The sequence below is a fragment of the Talpa occidentalis genome, unplaced genomic scaffold (genome assembly GCF_014898055.3).
Source record: "Talpa occidentalis isolate TD23 unplaced genomic scaffold, MPIMG_talOcc4v2.1 talOcc4.6, whole genome shotgun sequence".
Taxonomy (NCBI): domain Eukaryota; kingdom Metazoa; phylum Chordata; class Mammalia; order Eulipotyphla; family Talpidae; genus Talpa; species Talpa occidentalis.
Window position 1 is genome coordinate 51,808,073 of NW_023604972.1, and position 20,809 is coordinate 51,828,881.

Sequence of the window (20,809 nt, forward strand, 5' to 3'; positions counted from 1 at the left end):
TAGTGACTCTAATTCAAAAGTAAGTCGCATTTTATTTATATATCTGGACCTCTCTAACACTTCCTGCTGCACTCAATGAAAGTCAATTCTTGTATCCTAAACTCACTGGTCCCCATGACCCTCTAACTCCTCTCCTACCCAGGTGTTCTCTACACCTACCTCTCTGGCAGGCATGTATTTACTATTGGGCTGTCAAAAAGTCATGATGCATTTTTGCATAGAAAACAGAAGAAAAATATGTCATGGTTTTCCCAACAACCCAACAGAATGCAACCTCCCCTTCCCACTTGCACATCCCACTCTCTGTAGTCTGAGTTACTGCCTCATTTTTAAATCTGCTCAAATTTAACCTTCTCAGTCAGGCCATCCTATTTAAAACTATTTCTTTTCCCTTCTCTTCTTTATTTTTTCACATAACTCTCCTTACCTTCTAAAATATACTATGATTAGGTTATTTCTATGGTATTATCTGTGTCTTCTACTAGAATATAACACCCATAAAGGAATTTTCTCTCTATCCACTGCGGGGTCCCATACAAAATGGTGACTGCCACATAGTAGGTGATAGAGGAAAAGGTTTTTAAGCAGTTGCCTTAATAATGGCAATAGTTCTCTGCAGTTTTCTGAAGCTTAATTTCTTGATTGCCAACATAAAAATTTATATAAACCATGTACTTGAAATAGAAGGAAATTCTCACTTTTCCAAATTAATCTAAACATCCTGTTCTGGCTTATTTTCAACCCAAATAAACCAAGTATAAACAAAGCATGAAGGGAACTTTTTTAAAAGAAACTTCTTATAGTTGGGTATCAATCACACCAAGACTTGGGAAACATCTCCTCAGTGAGAATCAACCACAGCTTACCGGAAATCATTTAGCTTACCTGCTTAGCAATGGCTTTGCTGTCTAACTTGTTGTATACTTTTCGGATTCGGGCCACTGTTAGGGAAGACACAGATAGTGCATAGAGGCCAAACGACACCTTCTCCTCTGGTACTAATGACACGGGAGATGGGACCACACCTTCAGATTTTGCATCTTTACCTTCAAAAGAAGAATAATCCTTTTTAAAGTCACCAGTATTTCTCTTAACCCATACAAACTGTTAATTCTTCCTGTCATTTTAAATATTTTTAAATGGGAAGACGTGAAAATCTTTTAAAGTGGAAAAAGGAAGCTAAATTTACAAGCTGTATTATTTGCTTTTCAACTCCTTGTTTCTTTCTTTCTTTTATTTTTTTAAGATTTATTTATTTATACAAGCACTGGGTACAGTCAGAAGTGCGGGAGGGTGAGAGAATTCACCAGAGCCAGAGCGGGGAGCAGAGCAGGCAGAAGGACCGAAGCACACTGCTGAGGGGAGCAGCGAGCGGCAGGAGAGGTCTGCGCGCCATGTGGGACCCTCCTCCGGTGGCAGGGGAGCAGCCAGGGATCGAACTCCAACAGGTGCTGCAGAGGCTGTGGGCAGCTTCGCAACCCAGCACTCAACCACTGCGCCACCGGGGAGGCCCTCCTTGTTTATTTCTTGACAGTAGGGGAAATCATCCAGTGAAAAATCTTTCCATTCAGATTTTAAAGTGTGTTTAACACAGAACATAATGTAAAAGAAGAGAAAGAAAATAATAAAACACACCACCAAACTTTCCTCTATATTCAAAGGAAAGAGGGAATGAAAATGAGTATACTCATGCACTAGGTTTTCCCAAGAAAATCCCTACTACAGACCTCTCTATAGTCTTCTAGACAACACAGAGAGTAGTTAAGAACACAATTTTGAGAGCTAAAGGGTTTCTATTCGTATTTCTGCTTTATCACTAAAAAGCGATGTAATCTATTCTTCTCTGTACCTCCGTTTCCTTATCCATAAAATGGGTATGATTATGATAGCACCTAACTCACAGTGTTTTGAGGAGATAAATTAATGACATGTGACGAGCTCAGAACAAAAATGTATTTTATGTGTATTAATTTATTTAGCACATATTAAGAACTCAGTAAGTGTTGGGTATTAATTAGCGGGTATGTAAATAAAGAAATGAGAGGAACGCGAATTACTTAGTCATAATATTACCATATAAATATATTTGTCTTAAGTCTTCTGAGCATTTTGGTAGAATTAGAACAAGGAACAAGGGAGACATCATTTGGTAAGAGTATTATAAAGGAAATTGTACAGCTCAGTATCAATTACTGATTCTAAATTCTTTTTGGAAGTATGGGTAACAAGGAGTAAACAGATGAGGAAAAATGTTAATTGTTTTAACCTAGAGATTATGTGTGTGTTTACTGCACCTGTAACTGGTGGCTGAAGCCAAAAGACTGTTACAGGTAGTGTCTCCTGGGCGGATTGCTGGTGAGGATAGATAGCCCCAGAAAAAAAAATGCTAAAAAGTATTGCACTTTGGGGTGAGGCGACTGATAAGTAATATAAGGGACCATGTAAAAGGGCGGATTCATTCAGTCTTTGTCATTCAGTATTTCGGGATTCAGCATGAGGGGTCAATGGATTTGGGTCACACTGTGCCAATCTTCCAGAAGGCTGTTGTGGGCCTCTGAAGGTGGAGGCTTCCAGCAGCCAGCCCCAGGGAGGAAGAGTTTGGAGGTTTACAAGAAGCCAAGTGACTGAAACTGTTTTCTGGTTTGCTGCTGTTGTGGCCTGGCAGAAAAGGCGAAGAAGACCCAGAGCCAGGAGTTTTACTGAGATATGTGAGTGTGGCCATTTGCAAGGTCATTCGACAGCTGTAGCTGCTGTTTTGAGTGCTGCTTGTCTGGTGCTGTGCTGGGGCAATTCAGCAGCTCATGGAGCATCTCCTGTTGTATCTTCTGTTGTCTTCGTGAGGTGGAAGCTGGCCTATAGTCTGGCTGCTGAGTGTCCACAGTGGCAGGAAGACGCCATCTTGGACATGTGGCCTATTGTTCGGGAGAGGAGCTTTGTGCCCTCAGTGCCGAAAAGATGCCATTTTAACTACCTTTGTGCAGAATTGGAAAACACTAAACATGACTTTGGTAAGGTAATGGCCATTATTGGCCTTAGTAACTCTTTGTTTTTCCTTGGTTTGTTAAATAAATCCCTTTGTTGTTCTCTAAGCCTGAGTAGTCTTGCAATTGTGTGCACAGGTAAAGAACTCAGACAGTGGCCAGTAAACTATTTGGGCAGTGTCCGTGGCCAGTTACAGTGCCCCTTGCTGCCCTGTATCAGACCCATCCTCCTTCCCTTTAACCAGAGTAGATACACTTTAACTTGTTTCACACAATAGGAGAAATTACAGAAACAAGAAGAATGAGTTAGATTCTTAGACAGTATATACCTACCTCTGGGAATCAATAAGGGAAACAGGAAAATTGGTGACCAAGCATGAACACAAAAATCAGGAAAATATAGTATTATCAGTGGAGGACAGCATTTCAAATAGGAGTGAGTAATCAATAATATGCGGAAAAGTAGAGTTCTTTTGCAACATAAGTATAGTGTCTAACCTTATGTACAAATAAGCATTTGAGTCATGAATTGAAATTGCAAGAGTTGTTTTATACTATGTTAAGGACAAAGAGTAAGTTACTCACATGGCATACACACAGCCTGAAAGCTTCCAACATAATTTGGTCCTAGTTCATAAATGGTAGTCACACTTGAAGGAGGCAAGACTTCTTCCAGAAAATGTGTGGGTCCCAGGCGCCAAACCAGTGAAGCCATTTGGCGCTGAGCAGGTGGAGTGCCAACATATGCATACACTGTGCTGACCACCGGAGGGTTTGCAGAACCGGAGCCCCCTGGGGTGCTGTGAACATAGTGAAGCTACAGAGAAGATGAGACCATGTGTGAGGGAAGGAAAACCAAAGCCACTTTCACCAGGAAAATAACCACTTTTGGAATATGTTTTCATTATTGCAAGGGCACACAAAACTTCCAAAATAATTTGGGTTGAGAAACATGAGGGAAGGTCAAGATTCTGGAAACTGATGTGGAAACTAGAATTTATTATCCAATTCTCTAGTACTAGCTAATGCTAAAAATGACAACAAGCAAATATTACTGTTACTGTCTCAGTGATTAGCACATCAACTTAACAATACTTCTGTAAAATCTTTTAGCTAAACTAAGAATAGCTTTCTACTATGGAATTCAACTCTTGAAATTAGCTAAACTACCTTCAATGTGAGTATATGCAATAAGGAAATTAAGTTGCTTCTTGTGATACAGGTAGCTCTCATCACTTAATGGAATGAGGGACATTTCCACCAATTGTTTTGTTATATCATTGTCCCAGTTTTTATTTTATTTTTTTAGAGATTGAATGTATTTATGAATCCAAGAACTGGGGTATAGACCAGAGGTGGGGAGGTGGGGAGATGATTCAGCAGAGACGGAGTAGAGAACAGAACAGGCAGATCTACTGAAATACACTGGTGAGGGGAGCAGTGGGTGAGACAGGAGGGATCTGCTGCGCCATGTGGGTCACCTCCCTGGCTGGGGATCGAACAAGTGCTGCACTTCCTGAGGATAGCTTCATTGTGCTGAGACTTAACCCCTTGCACCACTAGGAAGGCCCTGTTCCCATTTTTAGATCACATCTGTTATTTTTTATATTAAAAAAGAGTTCCTAGTGATGTTTATAAGTGACTGAAAAGACCAACCTAAAACTGACTTCAAAGGACCGTGACTTCTCACAGGCATAGTGATCATGATGTAAATATGTAAATAGTAATTCTCCTACCTGTCAATTCTAGAAGCTTAGAACATTTTTATTTTCAAGAATGCTAAGAATAATGAAGGAGCAACCTACTAGAGAATCTGCAAGCTCATATCTAATGTAAGCATACAGACAAAGACAATAAAGGATTACTCTTCATGTGCATTTTAAGATTTATCATACTGAAACACAAGGTCTCCATAAAATATTATCATTAAAGAAGGAAATTTTGTTTGAAGGAGCTGTCAATTTTGGTGATTTTTAAACTTTTCAATCATACAAAAGAATAAATTTTTCCTCTGTTACATCTTTCAAGTGATATCATGCTAAAAAATGGACACTATCTTTTAGCAGTTAAAGAAGTTTACAGACTCGCTGCCTGAGTTCTGTGGGAAAGTAACCAGTAGTATTCATCTTGATTCAGAAAATGAAACTTTTGATTTTCTACTGGTTACTTCAACATACTGCTCTCTCTTTTAAACACTATAGTATAGCTATCTAGAGTAATATTTGTATACTCATTCATTCAAAAAACCATAATGGAATACCTATTATTATCTAGTAATGTCTACTACCAGGGATGGATCTGAAAACAAAAATAACTCCAGTTTGAAAGGAATAAAGTTCAGTGGGCTGCATAAAATACTAACAATATAGTGACAAAACAGGGTGTCTCTGGCTTACTTAGGCATCTGTCAACTGGTTTCTCCATTGCAAAAGCGTACTTAGCAACCTGGCTCATGACTTGACATATTCACTAATTTCTCTAGGTAACTCCTATGGCCCCTCCTTTCGATTATTTTCTATTAACATGGTAAAAATCAGCCAGTCACACAATTCAAGCATACTGTTCAAATGGCTACTGAAGGTCAATGTAAAATAAGACAGTATCATTGCAAACATATACAATATCATTGCAAACACACACACACACACACACACACACACACAGTCTCTCTCTCTCTTTCAACTAACTAGGAAAATAGGCTGAGAGTTACGTGCACAAGTGTGCTTACCTTCACAGTGCTGACAAGCTGTCCATCAATATACAGGGCTGCAGTGCTGTTCTTCAGCATGCCTTTACTCATCACCAGAACCAGATGATGCCACTGTCCTTCAACTATGAGTTCTCCACATCGAAAACGAGCACAGCAGGGGAGAATCTCATAAAAGGAGGATTCTTCACTGAAATCATCAACTAAAATAAGGAGAATAAAAACAATTTTTTCCAACATTATCCTCATTCTGACAATTATTTATATCTAGATCTGACTTTGTGTTAAAACAATATAGTGTGATGTAAATGAATATATTCTAGTCATCTAATAAAGTTTTAAAAAACTATCTGTAGTAATGTATCTGGGATATATTTTGGTTTTCTGCTGTTAAGGAAACAAAAAACTACAAATCAAATACATTTATAATAACTAAATAAATATAGGTAAGTTACAATAAACAACAATAAACTACTTGATTACCCATCAACGTTTGTTATAAAAGGTGTTTCAAAATTCTATTTTGAGATGCATTTGATTATAGCATTGGTTAGAAAAGAAGGAAGGAAATTAAAATTTTTATTCTTTCTATAGGGTCTCTTCAATGATGTAAGGAGCAACTAATCTGTTTTTAATGTGCCTGTGTTGCTCTGACCTTTGCCTGACTGCAGCTGGTAGTAAGGAGGAAAGGAGTGAAAAGGTATTTGCTGCTGCTTTACCAGATGACTGGTGATTTGCTAACATTCTGCTATCACTTTCTGATCTGTCTTTTCTCTGTTCCCTCGTATGTTGCCAGAGCATGCTAAGATATAATGGGTTAATATTAATTTAATCTTAATGTAAGTCAATTAATAATTGTAAGACCTGAAACCATAAAATACACAGATGACACAGCCAAAACACTTCATGACATAAGCTTCAGTGTTGACTTTGTGGATACATCTCCAACAAAAAGGAAAACAAAAGAAAACATAAGCAATCAGGATTCAGCAAACTAAAAAGCTTCTACACAGTGAAAGAAATTGCAACCAAGATAAAAAGACATCTTACTGAATGGGAGAAAAATTTTTGCTCCTTGTGTATATGACAAGGAGTTGGTACCAAAGGTATACAAAGTACTCATAGAACTCAATAAAAAGAAAACAAATAACCAATTACAAAAATGAGCAGAGGAAGTAAATAGGCACTTTTCCAAAAAGGGCATACAGATGGCCAACAAGCACATGAAAAAAAAAATGTTCAACATCACTTATCCTCAGGGATATCTAAACGAAAATCACAATGAAATACTTCTTCACACTTGTGAGAATGTCCAAAAAACCCCAAAACAGTGAATGCTGGCAAGGAAACAGAGAAAAAGAAACCATTTTACACTGTTGGTGGGAACATGGACAGGTCCACGCCTATGGAAAACATTATGGAGGTTTCTCAAAAGATTCAAAATGGATCTGCCATATGATCCAGCAATTTCACTTCTAAGCATCTATCTGAAGAATGCAAAAACACTAATTTGCATGGAAACTTGCACTCCCATGTTCACTACAGCACTATTTAAAATAGACAAACAAAGGAAACAAACTAAGTGTGCATGATACATGTATCAAGATGTGGTATATACTACTCAGAACAAAGATGTAAACTCATGCAATTTGCAGCAATATCAATGGAGCTGGAAAGGATTATGCTAGTAAATTAAGTCAGAAGGAGAAAGACAAATATCATGATGTCTTTTATATGTGGACAGATAAAGCCAAACTGAAAAACTAATCTTTGAAAGCTCACTACGGAACTGAAGCATTTAGATGGGGAGGGAAAAAAAAAAGGGGTGAGCACAAAGTAGGGGGGGAGCACAATGGACTACGGTGGTGGCTATGAGTGATTTTTTTAAAAAAGATTTATTTTATTTATTTATGCATGTAAGAGCTGTGCAAAAGGTCAGAGATGAGGGGGTGGGGGAGTGAGAGAATTCACCAAAGACAGAGTGGGGAGCAAAACAGGCAGGTTGACTGAAATACACTGCTAAGGGGAGCAGTGGGAGAGACAGGAGAGGTCTGCTGTGCCATGTGGGTAGCTCCCTGGCCGGGGATTGAACTCGTGCTGCAGTGGCTGCTGACAGAATCAGAGTGCTGAGACTTAACCCCTTGCACCACCAGGGAGGAACTATGTATGATTTGATGGTGGGAGAGCTATGGAAATATCACCAGAAGTGGGGAATCCTTTACTTCCAAAATATAAACCATGATGTAAACGAAGATAACGGCATTAAAAAAATTTCAAAAAACAAACCTTTTCTTGTATTTAAGAAGGGGAAGAACAGAAGCAAAAAGTGAGATGCTAAAAACTCATTCCTCCCATGCCCACCAAAAAAAAAGGTCAAAAAAAAAAAAAAAAGAGTTAATCTGTAACTGAAAGCCAACCTACCATTTCTTAGTATGGCCACCTACAAGAACATCTACTAAAAGTTAAACATTTAAATTATATGAAGATTCTCTGAAGAGGAAATGCAAATGGCCACCAGGCATATGAAAAAATGTTCAACATCACTTGTAATCAGGGAAATGCAAATCAAAACTACCATGAGATACCATCTTACACCAGTGAGAATTGCACATATTAAAAAAACTAGCAACAACAAGTGTTGGCGAGGGTGTGGAGAAAAAGGAACTCTTCTGCACTGTTGGTGGGAGTGCAAACTGGTCCAACCACTATGGAGAGCTGTGTGGAGATTTCTGGACCTACTAAACATAGAGCTTCCATATGATCCAGCAATTCCACTCCTAGGTATTTACCCAAAGGACACAGAAACATCAATTCCAAAGAACACCTGCACCCCTATGTTTATAGCAGCACTGTTTACAATAGCTAAGCTTTGGAAACAGCCCAAATGCCCAAAAATAGATGACTGGATCAAGAAGATGTGGTACATATACACCATGGAATATTATTCAGCATTCAAAAAAGATAAACACATGCAATTTGCAGCAACATGGATGGCGCTGGAAGGGATCTGCTCAGCGAAATAAGCCAGAAAGAAAAAGAAAAATACCGGATGGTCTCACTCATAGCAGGAATCTAGAAAACTTAAATAAGGGACCAGGAAAATGAATAACTATAAGAAAGTGAAAATCAAAATCAACAAACAACTATGAGCCAGAGACACTTTTTGGGGGGTGGGGGGCGGGAGGGGAGGGATTGGGGTCAAAATGGGGGGGTTGCAATTGTATGGGGAATATAAAAATAAAATTTATTATTAAAAAAATAAATAAATTATATGAAGAAAAGAACTACAAATAAAATACTAATGTCTACTTTTAGAATATTAAAATATCTGGATATACTAAGAAGCCAAAATTCTTTTTAAAATGACAATTAAGTATATATATTTGATGAGTTAAGACTACTTATAGTAGTCTTTACTGCCTATTTTATAAGACAGAATCTTATAAGGTGAGCTAACACAACATTGAATAAACAAGGCAAAAAGCTTGGTCAAACAGTTTTGAAGGTCTAGTATGAATGAAGGAATGTGAAAGAAAAGATAAAGGTATGGATGGGCCAGGAATTTTTCCATCTCCCTTCCCTGGCTAATAGACTGAAAGTCCACAGGACAAAAGATGTTACTCATGAAACTTTTCTAAGAGTTTCATTTTCTCACTCAAACTTAAACTAAAGGCTGATCACCAGCATTCAGTGCTGTGTTAGGATAGCTTGGTAGCAACCAACATCCCTTAATTCCCTAGGCATCTTGATGGGATCCAGCTATTGAGAGGATGGCTCTTAGCAGTAGTAATATTCTACATGTTATTATAATTTCTATTGATATATAAATGACAGCCTTACAAATTACATTCAGTGAAAATGACATCAGGTTTTTCTATTTTATTGAAATATCCTTAGATCAACTCTTTGATTTTTCTATTAAAGTCTATTCTCCTTCCAAATTCTTAATTATCACTTTTCTCATTGTTTCCCTTTAAGTCATCCATATTTCTTTTCCTTTATTTTTCTTTTTTCTCATTCATTCATTTTCAACAATATCGATGTGTCAGTATGTGCTGGGAACCATTTTATGTGGTAGGGTGTCTAGATTACAAACTGGACAAGACTGTGTTTGGGAGCTTAGAGTTAGGATAAGCAAAACTAAACAAAGATTAAAATCTCTTAAGTCAAGGTAAGTGATAAAGAATGTTCACCAAGGATCTAACACAATGGGCACAAGGAGGAAAGAAAAACGCAATGTTCAGGACACAATACAGTGAGGGAGTGGAAGGGGAATAATTTTCAAGGTTGACTGGAGGCTTCAAATTGCGCTAAATAGACAGTGGGGGGAGGCCACTTACAAAACAGGAAAATAAAAGGAGATGCCAGGTTTTATAAAAGAGAAACATGAGTTGAGTTTTTTTTACAGAAAGTCAACTCATATAAAGATATCTAATACACAGCTGAAAATATGAGCACAGAGTTTGGGACACAATTTTTTTCTTTGATTTCAGAGTCCCTGGAACAAAAACACATAAAGGTAAGAGAAAATGAGTATCTTTTTTCCATGAGCAGCAGGTTAAGTACAAAGCTAAAGATGAAATCTTAGAGGCTACCAATTTTAAGGGGATCAAGGAAAGGCAGTTAGTGAAGGAAATTGAGAAAGGGAGGCCAGAAAACGGTGACATAAGAGAGTGGGTATGCTAAATTGCAACACTGGAGATGGTTTTAATTAGGAGGAAAACATCAGCAAGATCAAATGCCTCAAGAGGTAAAATGTCCTAAACCAGATTTCTGAAGAATGAGGCATGATGAAGTATATTGAGACAAGAAGCTTTACAATCTATGAAGGATTAAGATTCATATTCAACTAATACCTGAGTAATAACCATGTGTGAAACAATATGACATTATTTCATTTAGTTAAAAGAATAAAATTATAGATGATAAAAACAGTAATTTATATACAAATGCTTATATTTAGAGCAAAGAAAATTCAGTAAACTGCAATTTATATTTTATGTTTCTTAAATCACTTGGGAAGAGCATCATGAATACTTTGAACTTGAAGTTCTGCTGCATAACCATAGAATGTTATGGGATCTTAGATGGAATTAGGGAATTAGGATTATGAAACAATATATTATTATATCTTGCAGGTAAATGATGGATAAAGCAATTACAATGTTATTGTGTCTAGCACAGAGTGGCACATATGGTAGGCAGGTGCTAAATGAATATTCATTAGTTAAGCAGAATTCACAGCCAATGAAAATCCTTACTAAAATATATCACATAAGCAACCTGTTTTTCTAGCAAAAGCTGTGCTTTCTTGGCATTAGAGATGAGATTTTAGGAAGACTCCCCACTGTTTCATAAGTTTCTTTTGAAAGAGTTTAAAATTTGCTGCTAAACATTTTTCAAGATTTTACATAGCCTCTATAAATATCTATGACATTATAATTTAAGAGTTACCAGCCAGATCTTAAAAAATAAATGTTAAAAATGAAGTTTTAATACTTTCAGAATCACGAGACACTGACCATAGTTTTGGAGCAGTTCCTCTTTAGTGGAAACAATCAAAGATCGGTCTTTTGCTGACAGAACTATGGCAAGGCACACGTAATGCTGCTCTGAAGAATTTGCTCGGCGTACAATAGTAAGAAGTCTGACGGGGTGGTTATGTGGAGGAGAACTAAAATGCTCAATACAAAACCAGCTAGAGTAGCTTAAGCCAGACGGAGGTGGAAAAAACCTTTCACCTAAATTAAAAAACAAAGAAAAAGTTTGTTTCAATACATATTTACATTAAAAAGCAAAAAAAAAAAAAAGAAGCATATAAACTCTGCATAAAATAGCAAATCTACTGAAAAAATATAACCTCATAAACAAACAAAGCAGTATTTACCAGAACCAATACCGCTGACCACAGCCCCATCATTAAGACCTGTTGTGACGGTGTTGTTTGTAGGAGCGTTATGAGGGGCCAAACTGGGCAGGAACAGGCAGCTAATAAAGAAAATATAATGTACATATGAGATCAACTGTTTTTTTCCCCTTATCACTCTGCACTTACCACAGTGAAATAAATTGTTGTCACATTTAAGGGTAATTAGAGAGAAGAGATCACAGAATAAATTTGGCTAACCAAGTCCTTCCCTCCTGTTAATTATGCGACCCTATTGAGAACTCTAATTTACAGATCTCCAACAGTATCATTTTTAATTCAAAATTAAAAAAAAAAAACACTGAAATATAATTTGTATATGGTAAAATGCACAAAAATATAGCCCATTCAAGATATGGGCTATTTCATCACCACCAAAATATTTTCTTATTCCTCTTCCCAATAAGTTAATTCTTTCCTATTAGTTTTGATTATTCTGACTGGTTTTGACTCTTCCCAAATGTATTTTAAACCATTTTGTTTAAACTATTTCATCACCACCAAAATATTTCCTTATTCCTCTTCCCAATAAGTTAATTCTTTCCTATTAGTTTTGATTATTCTGACTGGTTTTGACTCTTCCCAAATGTATTTTAAACCATTGTTTGATAATAATGCATGACAACTTTAATATAAAATTTGTTAGATCAATGTATCAATTCCTAGTACAGACACAGATGTATTCTATTAGCATTTGTGAGCATGTTGAGGCTAGTGGATTTCATAAACTCTTCCAGATTTTCTATAGGTTCTTTACTGTTGCTTTTGCTACTACAGCTTTTTATCTGCCTCTAAAGATTATTTATTCACTTAATGTAATAGTCTCTGAATATTTGTAATGTATAAGATACTATGCTAGGTAATTTGAAGTAGAAGATGATAAAACTCAAAGAGCTTTTAACCTAGTTTTTAATTTATATAACTATCTAGAAATTTTCATTTACTAAGTCAGCAGCAGGCAAACATTTTCTGCAGAAAATGTCTCTATCATGTCTCTATCACTACTTAACTTTGCCATTCTCACATGAAAGCATCCAAAAACAATATACACATAAATGTATGTGACTATATTCCAATACAACATTATTTACAAAAATAAGGTTTACAAAAACAGGTCTGAACTGTGGGCCTTAAGACTGCTGTCTCCTGTAGCATACCAATTTGGTATAATTAAAAATAACTAAATCAAAGTCTTAACACAATATGCTCAAAGAACTCATATTTGTATATAGTATATTTTATAAAATATTATGTTTTAATCAGGTAGATTTAAAACCAAAGATCAACTGGCCACGGTTAAGTTTGAGATATAACATAATAAGACCCGATGATCATTTAAATTCCTTACCCAAACCCTTCAAGAGATGTGTCAAATTCAACAAAAGCTGGAGTAACTGATGACCCATGAAGTCTGATGTCATGTGGGGTTGTCATGGAGACCAGACACTTCACCCTGGTCAGGGGTACAGTACTTCCTTCTGCAGATTTGACCAGGCTTTTGCTTATCCGGTAATGGTTATCTTCATGTAAGCTGAAAACATTATCAGATCCCAGACCTTCCATGGATGTGATCATACTATCTGCAAGTTAAAGAAAATCTCTTGGGAAAAGTATAATGTAAGTTTCTAAAATAATGACTTTAAACAGTTGATTCATTTTTAAACACTACCCTTCAGTGTCAATATATAGTAATTTTATTTTTAATCAGCAAAAATATTACTGGTTTCAATTTATGTTCATTTTTAAACTGAAATGGCCTGTTCTCTATTTTATTTATTACTAAAATAATACAGATATTGCAGAATTATTGGAAACTACAGAGTACAAATAAAAGGTTACCAGCAATCGCTATCTAGGCCACCATACAAAGTAACTTATTTACAAATTATAGTTATGGTATTTATAAAAAAAGCTGTACTTTTATTTTATGAAATTATTTCTCTTTCAGAAGAATGCAAAATAGAAGCATTATAATGGAAATGGGTCACTTTTCTCATGAAAAAAATCAGAGAGAAAAAGCATTTTTCACCATTTTTAATTCTCCCTTACAACTATTAAATATGTGATTAAAAAAATTGCTTAAATTCAGGGCTTCCCCTGGTGGCACAACAGTTGAGAGCTGGGTTGCGAGGCTGCCCGCAGCCTCTGTAGCACCAGTTCGATCCCCAGCCACAGGCGAGGGTCCCCAACCAAAAAAAAAGCTTAAACATTCCTATATGCATGTAATGTTAACAATTTTAAGAACAAAATGACAAAATTTTAATCTACTATATTTTAGGAATACATTCCAAATTGAATGGAGAAATTATCTCCTCTCAAGATAAACTACATAAATGTAAACTGATTCCCTCTTAAATGTGTTAACAAAAAGCTTTCAGGAAATCATAAAAATATTTCACTATTTTCTTAGAGAAAGGAAGTACTTTTTGTTTCTGCTCTTTGCAAAAAAAAATTACAACTCAATTCTAAGGAACTGTGTAAAAAATGACTATTATAGATACATATATTTATTTTTTCATATATATATGCATGCAATGTTTAGAGTATGTAAATTAACTGACAATAAAACTAATAATACTTTCTATTTTCCAATAAAACTATTTGGTAACTCAAAAGATCTTAGTTTCCAAAACACAGTATTCACTAATCACTCACTAATTTGCAGGATAAAAAATTAAGACTAAAATACTGTCAGGTTGGTTAAGCGCTCTGATTCTTGCCTGAACAAATCTTGGGATGTAGCTGGATAATTACCAGGTCATTTCGGAGAGGCCATCCTACTGTTCTAAGTATTATTCTAGTCAGCTTCACAAGTAATGGGTCACTTCAACCCATCAAAACAAAAGCCTCATTACTATGGCTAACAATGATACAAACTGAAATAATAATTTAAAAAAACAATAAAACTACAGAATTAGCATTGAGAGGAAAACCAGTGCAACTAAGCTCTCTACTGAGGATGCTCTCTGCTGAAAACATTCTCTTCTCACCACTCCTGAGTGATAGAATCTGTTGCAGCTTCCCAGTCCATGCCAGGCTGTAGGGAGTAGCTGCATTCTGCCCCTCCCTCTCTCATCATCGGTCTATGAGAAGAACAAAAATTCTCCTTCTTGGAGGCTCCTAATGAGCCATCTCATAAAACACTTCTCTGTGAAACTGCTTTTCCTAATAGTTCCTCTGTTGATTTCAAAAACATGTCTTTTCATGTGCAGTCTTTTCTATATGGATCCCTGCCCTTGTGGTAACTTCATTAGAATAATCCATCTAACTTCACTTCAAATTCTAAGGTTGCCTTTCCCCCAGTGAGCTTCACCTCTACTTGACTCCAGTCACAATTTGGGCACTGTTATTTTCTTAGCTGTTCCATTTCCCAAGTTTAGCTGCCATAATTCCACCCCATTCCTTCAGTTCTCTCACTTCTTTTCTCTCATTACCATTAGCTTTTCGGCCCAGCCATTATTCTCCACTCCAATGATCTGCTTCTCTCCCATTTTCCCAGTAGCCGCTTGTTTCACTTTTTTCCCTATCTGACCTATATTCTTGGCCCATATTTTCAACTATTTTTACAGTGTTTTAATTTCTTGTCCTTCATGTCTTCCTGCAGCACCTTTCCTGCAAGCCCCTGGCCTGTCAGTAATCCAATCAACTTCAGAAAGGCGAAGAAATTATGGATCCAACGAGAAAGACGTATTCCCACCTCTATGCCAAAAGTTATTGTGCGTAATTCTCATCTCTTCTGGACCTTGCTTACATCACTGACACCCTCTCCACTACCAGATGCCCTCTTTAGTCAAACCTCCAGACCGCGTGTTTCTCCATTTCAGTAATAATGACTCCTTCACATACCTTTCTTTTATTGTCAAACTTTGTGAAATAATGGTCATCCCCACATGATTTTCATTCATAAAACAAACCAAAAGAGGAAACTTCCAAGATCAACTTACTTCTCATTTCTGGCTCATAACTCAGTGAACTTGGTTTGTGGACCCTATATTGTTTTAATAGTTTTTTGTCCCAGGCACCACAATTTAATGGACTTGCCAAACGCAAAAACTCCCTAAAGAAGAAGTAAAGTAGAATTATTCCTTGAATGATTCCATTAGATTTCATGATTTATGAAACACATTAAAATGGAATTTAATAAACATTAACGGAGGGGTTAAAATACAAAGTTATTGTAAAATAATATGCAACATTGACTTTTCACCTTTAATCACCCAACACTGAGGAAAATACAAAACATTCTGAAGGAACAGAAAATAAATATGAGGAATATACTCTGGTATGTGACACACAGAAATAATGACTTGTTGAGGATTTAAACTAAAATAAGTCCATTCCTATCCAATCTTTAATGGCATCATGTAAAAAGAAAAAAAGAACAGAATACTTCTCTATTCCCTAAAACAGAAATAAAAGTTTAAAATCAGTTATCTATGGTAGCTTTTCATGTAGAGGACATATTCAACTAGTTCATAACCTGTGGCTTAGCAGCAGCGAGGTACCTGTGCCATTGTGCTCCTTCATTGTGGAGACTGAGCATGTCCAAATGGTTGATTTCACTGCTTACTCTGTTTATTTAACAAGAGCGTTTAAGTTATTTAGTTATTAGTTATTTAGTTAGCGTTTAAGTTATTTAGTAAAATACTAAAATTTTATATGAGACAATTTCACTAATTCTCTCTACTTTATCAAAAAAGGATCAGGGGACAATCTCTTCTTATTTTCTCTGAGTATATCCATAAATGATAGATGAAGTGAGTAAGGTTCATTTTATTCATCTTAGTATTACCAAGGCCTAGCACAATGCTTGCTACTACTTTATTTAACAAATATTCACTGCATGGGCTTTTGTTAACCCACCATTAGTTTGGAGTGAATTAAAATAAATTATATAGTTCAACCATTTTAATGAAAGTTCTTAAAAGCTTTATGAAAAAGAGTACTTTAACAGCAGAAAGAAATTATCAAGAGAACAGCTTATATTCTGAAAATGGGAAGAGACATAGTAAGTTTTGTAAGGAGAGATAAGATGATTTGGGTACATATTTAGAGGGAAAATATTTTCTTAAATGCTGTTTCATCCCTAAAACACCAAGAACTATTTCCTTTGTATTAAAAAGGGCAATTTAAACAACAAATCCTAGAAATCTGACTGTGGATTAAGGCGGGGGCGGGGGGAGGAATCATAAACAGGGTACTTCAATTAAGATAAATTTTAAAAAGGGCTTTAAGGTATTTATTTTTTTGAATACTATACAGCAATAAAAAGAACATACTATCAACACACGTAACAATATGGATGCATCTCAAACGTACTAAGTGAAAAAAGCCAACCTTAAAATTCGGCACATATTTTATGACTTTGCTGATATAAGTTTTTTGAAATGTCAAAATTATGGAGATGGAGAACAGATTGGTGTGTTTCCAGAAGCTAGGTATGGCGGGGGTTAGGGAGTAAGTGTAGTGATAATAGAACAGGGAGATCTTCCTGTTGTGGTGGTTCTATAAATCTGCACATTTCATAAATAACAGGAACTAAAGTATACAAGGGAACATAGTAACAATGCCAATTCCTTGGTTTTGATGTTATATTCTACTATTTACAAAAGTAGTAAGCACTAGAGGAAACTGGGTGAAGGGCAGACAATATGTCTCTGATCTATCTTTACAAGGCCTCTGAATCTATAAAAAGTCTTAATTTCTTTTTTTTTTTTTTTAAGATTTATATATTTATTTATACAAGCAATGGATACAGTCAGAAGCACTGGAGGGTGAGAGAATTCACCAGAGCCAGAGCAGGGAATAGAACAGGGAGACAGACAAAATACACTGCTGAGGGGAGCAGTGGGCGGCAGGAGAGGTCTGCGCGCCATGTGGGACCCTCGCCAGGCAGCCTGGGATCGAACCAGAGCTGCAGAGGCTGTGGGCAGCTTTGCAACCCAGCGCTCAACCGCTGCACCACCAGGGAGGCCCTAAAAAGTATTTCTTAAAAGTTATTATGTGCAAATATCTTCAAATAAACTAGATGCAAGTCATACAAATATGATTTTTTGGGGAAAAAAGTGAGTTAGCTAGATTCCAGTAGAATAACTGACAGAAACACCTTCTATTTACTAATAACTGCATTTATCTGTTTCTGAGAGTTATATATTGAGCATTTTGCCCATGTTTATTGTGTTATGGTTTTGCCCACAGGTTCTTGAACATATGTCTATTAAAGTAAGAATTCTTGAAAATGAAGATTCCAGGAATGGTCATTACCAATTGTGGCCTATTCGAATGTGAAAAAGGGATCACTGACCTCAGCACCATGGGCTCCAGGGCCTGAGAGGCCAGTCGTTCAAACATTCGCTGCAGGGGTGGGTGCAGCGAGTGGTCCTCATCAGCCAGTGCGGCGCTGCACCGCTGCAGCAGCCGTGCATGAAGACCAGCTTCACACATGACTTGCTGGTTCCTCTCTGTGTGCACCAGGGATTGTAAAATATTTGCCACGGCAAGTTGAAGATCCAAAGCATGCTAAAGTTAACAAAGAAATCAAAGTCACCAGCACGCTCTTAGTAAGACAGATGATAGTTTTCTCTACACAAGCACACGTTTCAACACGAGGTCTCTACATGCTTCCAAGTACATTCACATAAATTAAGTGACTGGATTCACATGAAAGAGGAATTACAGAATAGGATGGGGGAAAATTTTCTGTTCTAGATTTGTAGAAGCATTTTCAGATGGCCTCATTTTCTTTCAAGGCTGATATATAACAATATTATATGTTTATAGACACAGTAAGGTCTTGTTCATGGCAGGTAAAGGTCTAGTTTAAAGAACTATTCACACTTGTGACACTTGGGGTCAGTGACACAGCCAGAGGCCATGAAACAATTTAACAAAATTTGTCACCCAAACTCCCGTTTTTCTCAAGTCTTGAGTGCTACTATTCAGAACAGACAGTTTCAAAGTGGTATCTTCAGGCATTTTTCTTTCTGTACCATTTAGTAACAATTTCCACTGCTGCACAGGAATTAATTGCAAGGAGAACAGGAATTATTTTAGTAATAATTTTGGCCACATAAGTAAACATTTGGTCACATTTATAAAAAATTAAAATGTATTTGAAAACATAAATATCTACCATTTGCCAAGAAAAATTAACTAAATTCAAAAACATCCATTTTCCCCCTTTATCTGCCTTGGTATGTGCTGTGGTATGGCTTCAGATCCTTTACTTTCTTTGTCCCATTTCCTTGCTCATGCAGTCAACTCACATCCATTCACTCAGTAAAAATAGGAAAAAATTAATGTATCCAATCTTACTTCTGGCTGTGTCACTGACCCAACAGAGGCCAGCAGGTCCAGCATAGCAAGCATGGCTCCAGGATGGATGATGACAGCATCAGAACTCTGGAGAGATGAAGTTGCCACATGGGGTTTCAGGTCAGCAACATTTTTAGGAGGGTAAACAGGGGGAGTTGAAACCGAATGATATGCATGCCTATGAAAAAAGAAAGAAGCATAATTTGGTATTTAATTCCAGCACATTCTCCATTCATTTTCTTCTTCTTCTACCTTTATCCACTGATAAGCAAAAACATTATAATTCAGGGATGGGTTACAAAACATCTCAAGGGGGTGATTAAAAACACAATATTTGATGAAGAGTTAACACATCACTGACAGGCGATTTAACGATCAGTTCTTTTAGTCTCTTACATGCCTTTACCATTCACTATTTAGATTGTATCATTAAAATACGGCACCTATACCAGAAAACATTTTCTGTCCTAGATGAAATCATAGTGACTCACAGTGTTAGTGATAGTTCTGATAATGTGTGGTGAGAGTGCAAATCAAATTAAATCCGTTAATGAGATTATTTTCTGAAATTGCCTACTTGTTTTTAACTTTCCCTTAAAACAGGGGTAACAAAATCAAGAGGTAACAAGAGCAAAGTTGCCTACTTTAAAACTGAATCAACTGAGCCAGGGATAGCTCAGAATCTCAGCTATATGAAAATAAATACATTGAAGGATCAAGGGAGATTTTCTTTAGTTTATCTAGAACTACATTCCCCTTTTGCATTATCATTCGTACTATTGAAAATATCAAAATTTTTGAAAATATAGAGGGCATATTTTAGGTAGCAAACTTCTCTGAATTATAAAGTCTATTCATGTCCTGAATTTACAATATTTCTTCTCATCAATGATCTCCACTTTCTATTTCATACTATTCCACAATTCATGAATCTTGCACATTTTGTATCTTGGCAATAGGAAACAGATGCTTATGGCTTCAACCTATGGGAGCGCTTTGTTCCAATGAATCAGTCTCAGCATATTTGTCTAGTGCTGAGTTCTGTCACCAAGAACAGTGCAGTTTCAGCTCTCTGGCACAAAAGCAGCTTGGAAAACAGATGCTTTAAGTCAGTGATTTAGTAGCAAAGAATTGGCATGGCCATGTTTTTTAAAAAAAAAAAAACCCTGCCATTCTCCTTTTAACAGAGATTCTAGGAAAGTGTTCAGCTTTGCTTATAAAAATCCATCACATGGGCTCTCCTAGTTTATTTAAAAGTCAGCAGATCCTCCACCCACTCATGTTTTCACTCCATTTTTTGCAGTTTTTGTTCAGAATGATTTAACTTTGAAATTTAACTAAGAAAGATTTCTAAATGCTTTTACCAATAGGTATTCCACTCCAATGTTGTTCCCTTAGTCTTTAAAATATTTTGATCCATGTAGAAATAAAGATTCATATTTCCTCTACAGTGTAACAGGAATTTTCAATTATGGAATTAAGAAATGTCATAAAAAGTGTTCTCATTACACACAAAAATAACTCAAATTTGAGAAAACCATAGATTCTAATTACCTATTTTAGCAATTGAACTCTACTGAAATGTAGGTAATATAGTAGTAAACTTTAAGAAACATCTTATAATAATATTCTAATATAGGAATTGCATACATGCTTCTCAAATTAGAAAAGTATTACAAAAATTACAAAAATCTAAAACATGGTATTAACTAAAATTAGGCTTATTTTAACAAAGATTGTATCACAATTCCAAATCACTTAGCTAATTATCACAGATATTGTCACTTTGTTTTATTAAAAATCAGATATTATGGTATGCTTACTCCCAAGCAAGAATTGAAGAATAAAGTAGGAGTTTAAAATTTAGTTAATTTATATGCT

General features: G+C 36.1%; 1 protein-coding gene across 14 annotated transcripts in view; it reads right to left on the reverse strand.

Moving 5' to 3' along the window:
• Positions 1–20,809, reverse strand: part of WDFY3 (WD repeat and FYVE domain containing 3) — a 263,597-nt gene that overhangs the window by 102,132 nt on the left and 140,656 nt on the right. For all 14 annotated transcript variants that reach the window (XM_054687824.1, XM_054687825.1, XM_054687826.1 and 11 more), the window contains 9 exons: positions 18,929–19,106; positions 17,919–18,133; positions 15,559–15,671; positions 12,963–13,194; positions 11,576–11,676; positions 11,211–11,429; positions 5,710–5,891; positions 3,567–3,798; positions 886–1,046 (listed from right to left, as the gene is read on the reverse strand). In XM_054687824.1, coding sequence (XP_054543799.1) covers positions 886–1,046; positions 3,567–3,798; positions 5,710–5,891; positions 11,211–11,429; positions 11,576–11,676; positions 12,963–13,194; positions 15,559–15,671; positions 17,919–18,133; positions 18,929–19,106 — 1,633 coding nt within the window. The remainder of the gene's footprint in view (positions 1–885; positions 1,047–3,566; positions 3,799–5,709; positions 5,892–11,210; positions 11,430–11,575; positions 11,677–12,962; positions 13,195–15,558; positions 15,672–17,918; positions 18,134–18,928; positions 19,107–20,809) is intronic.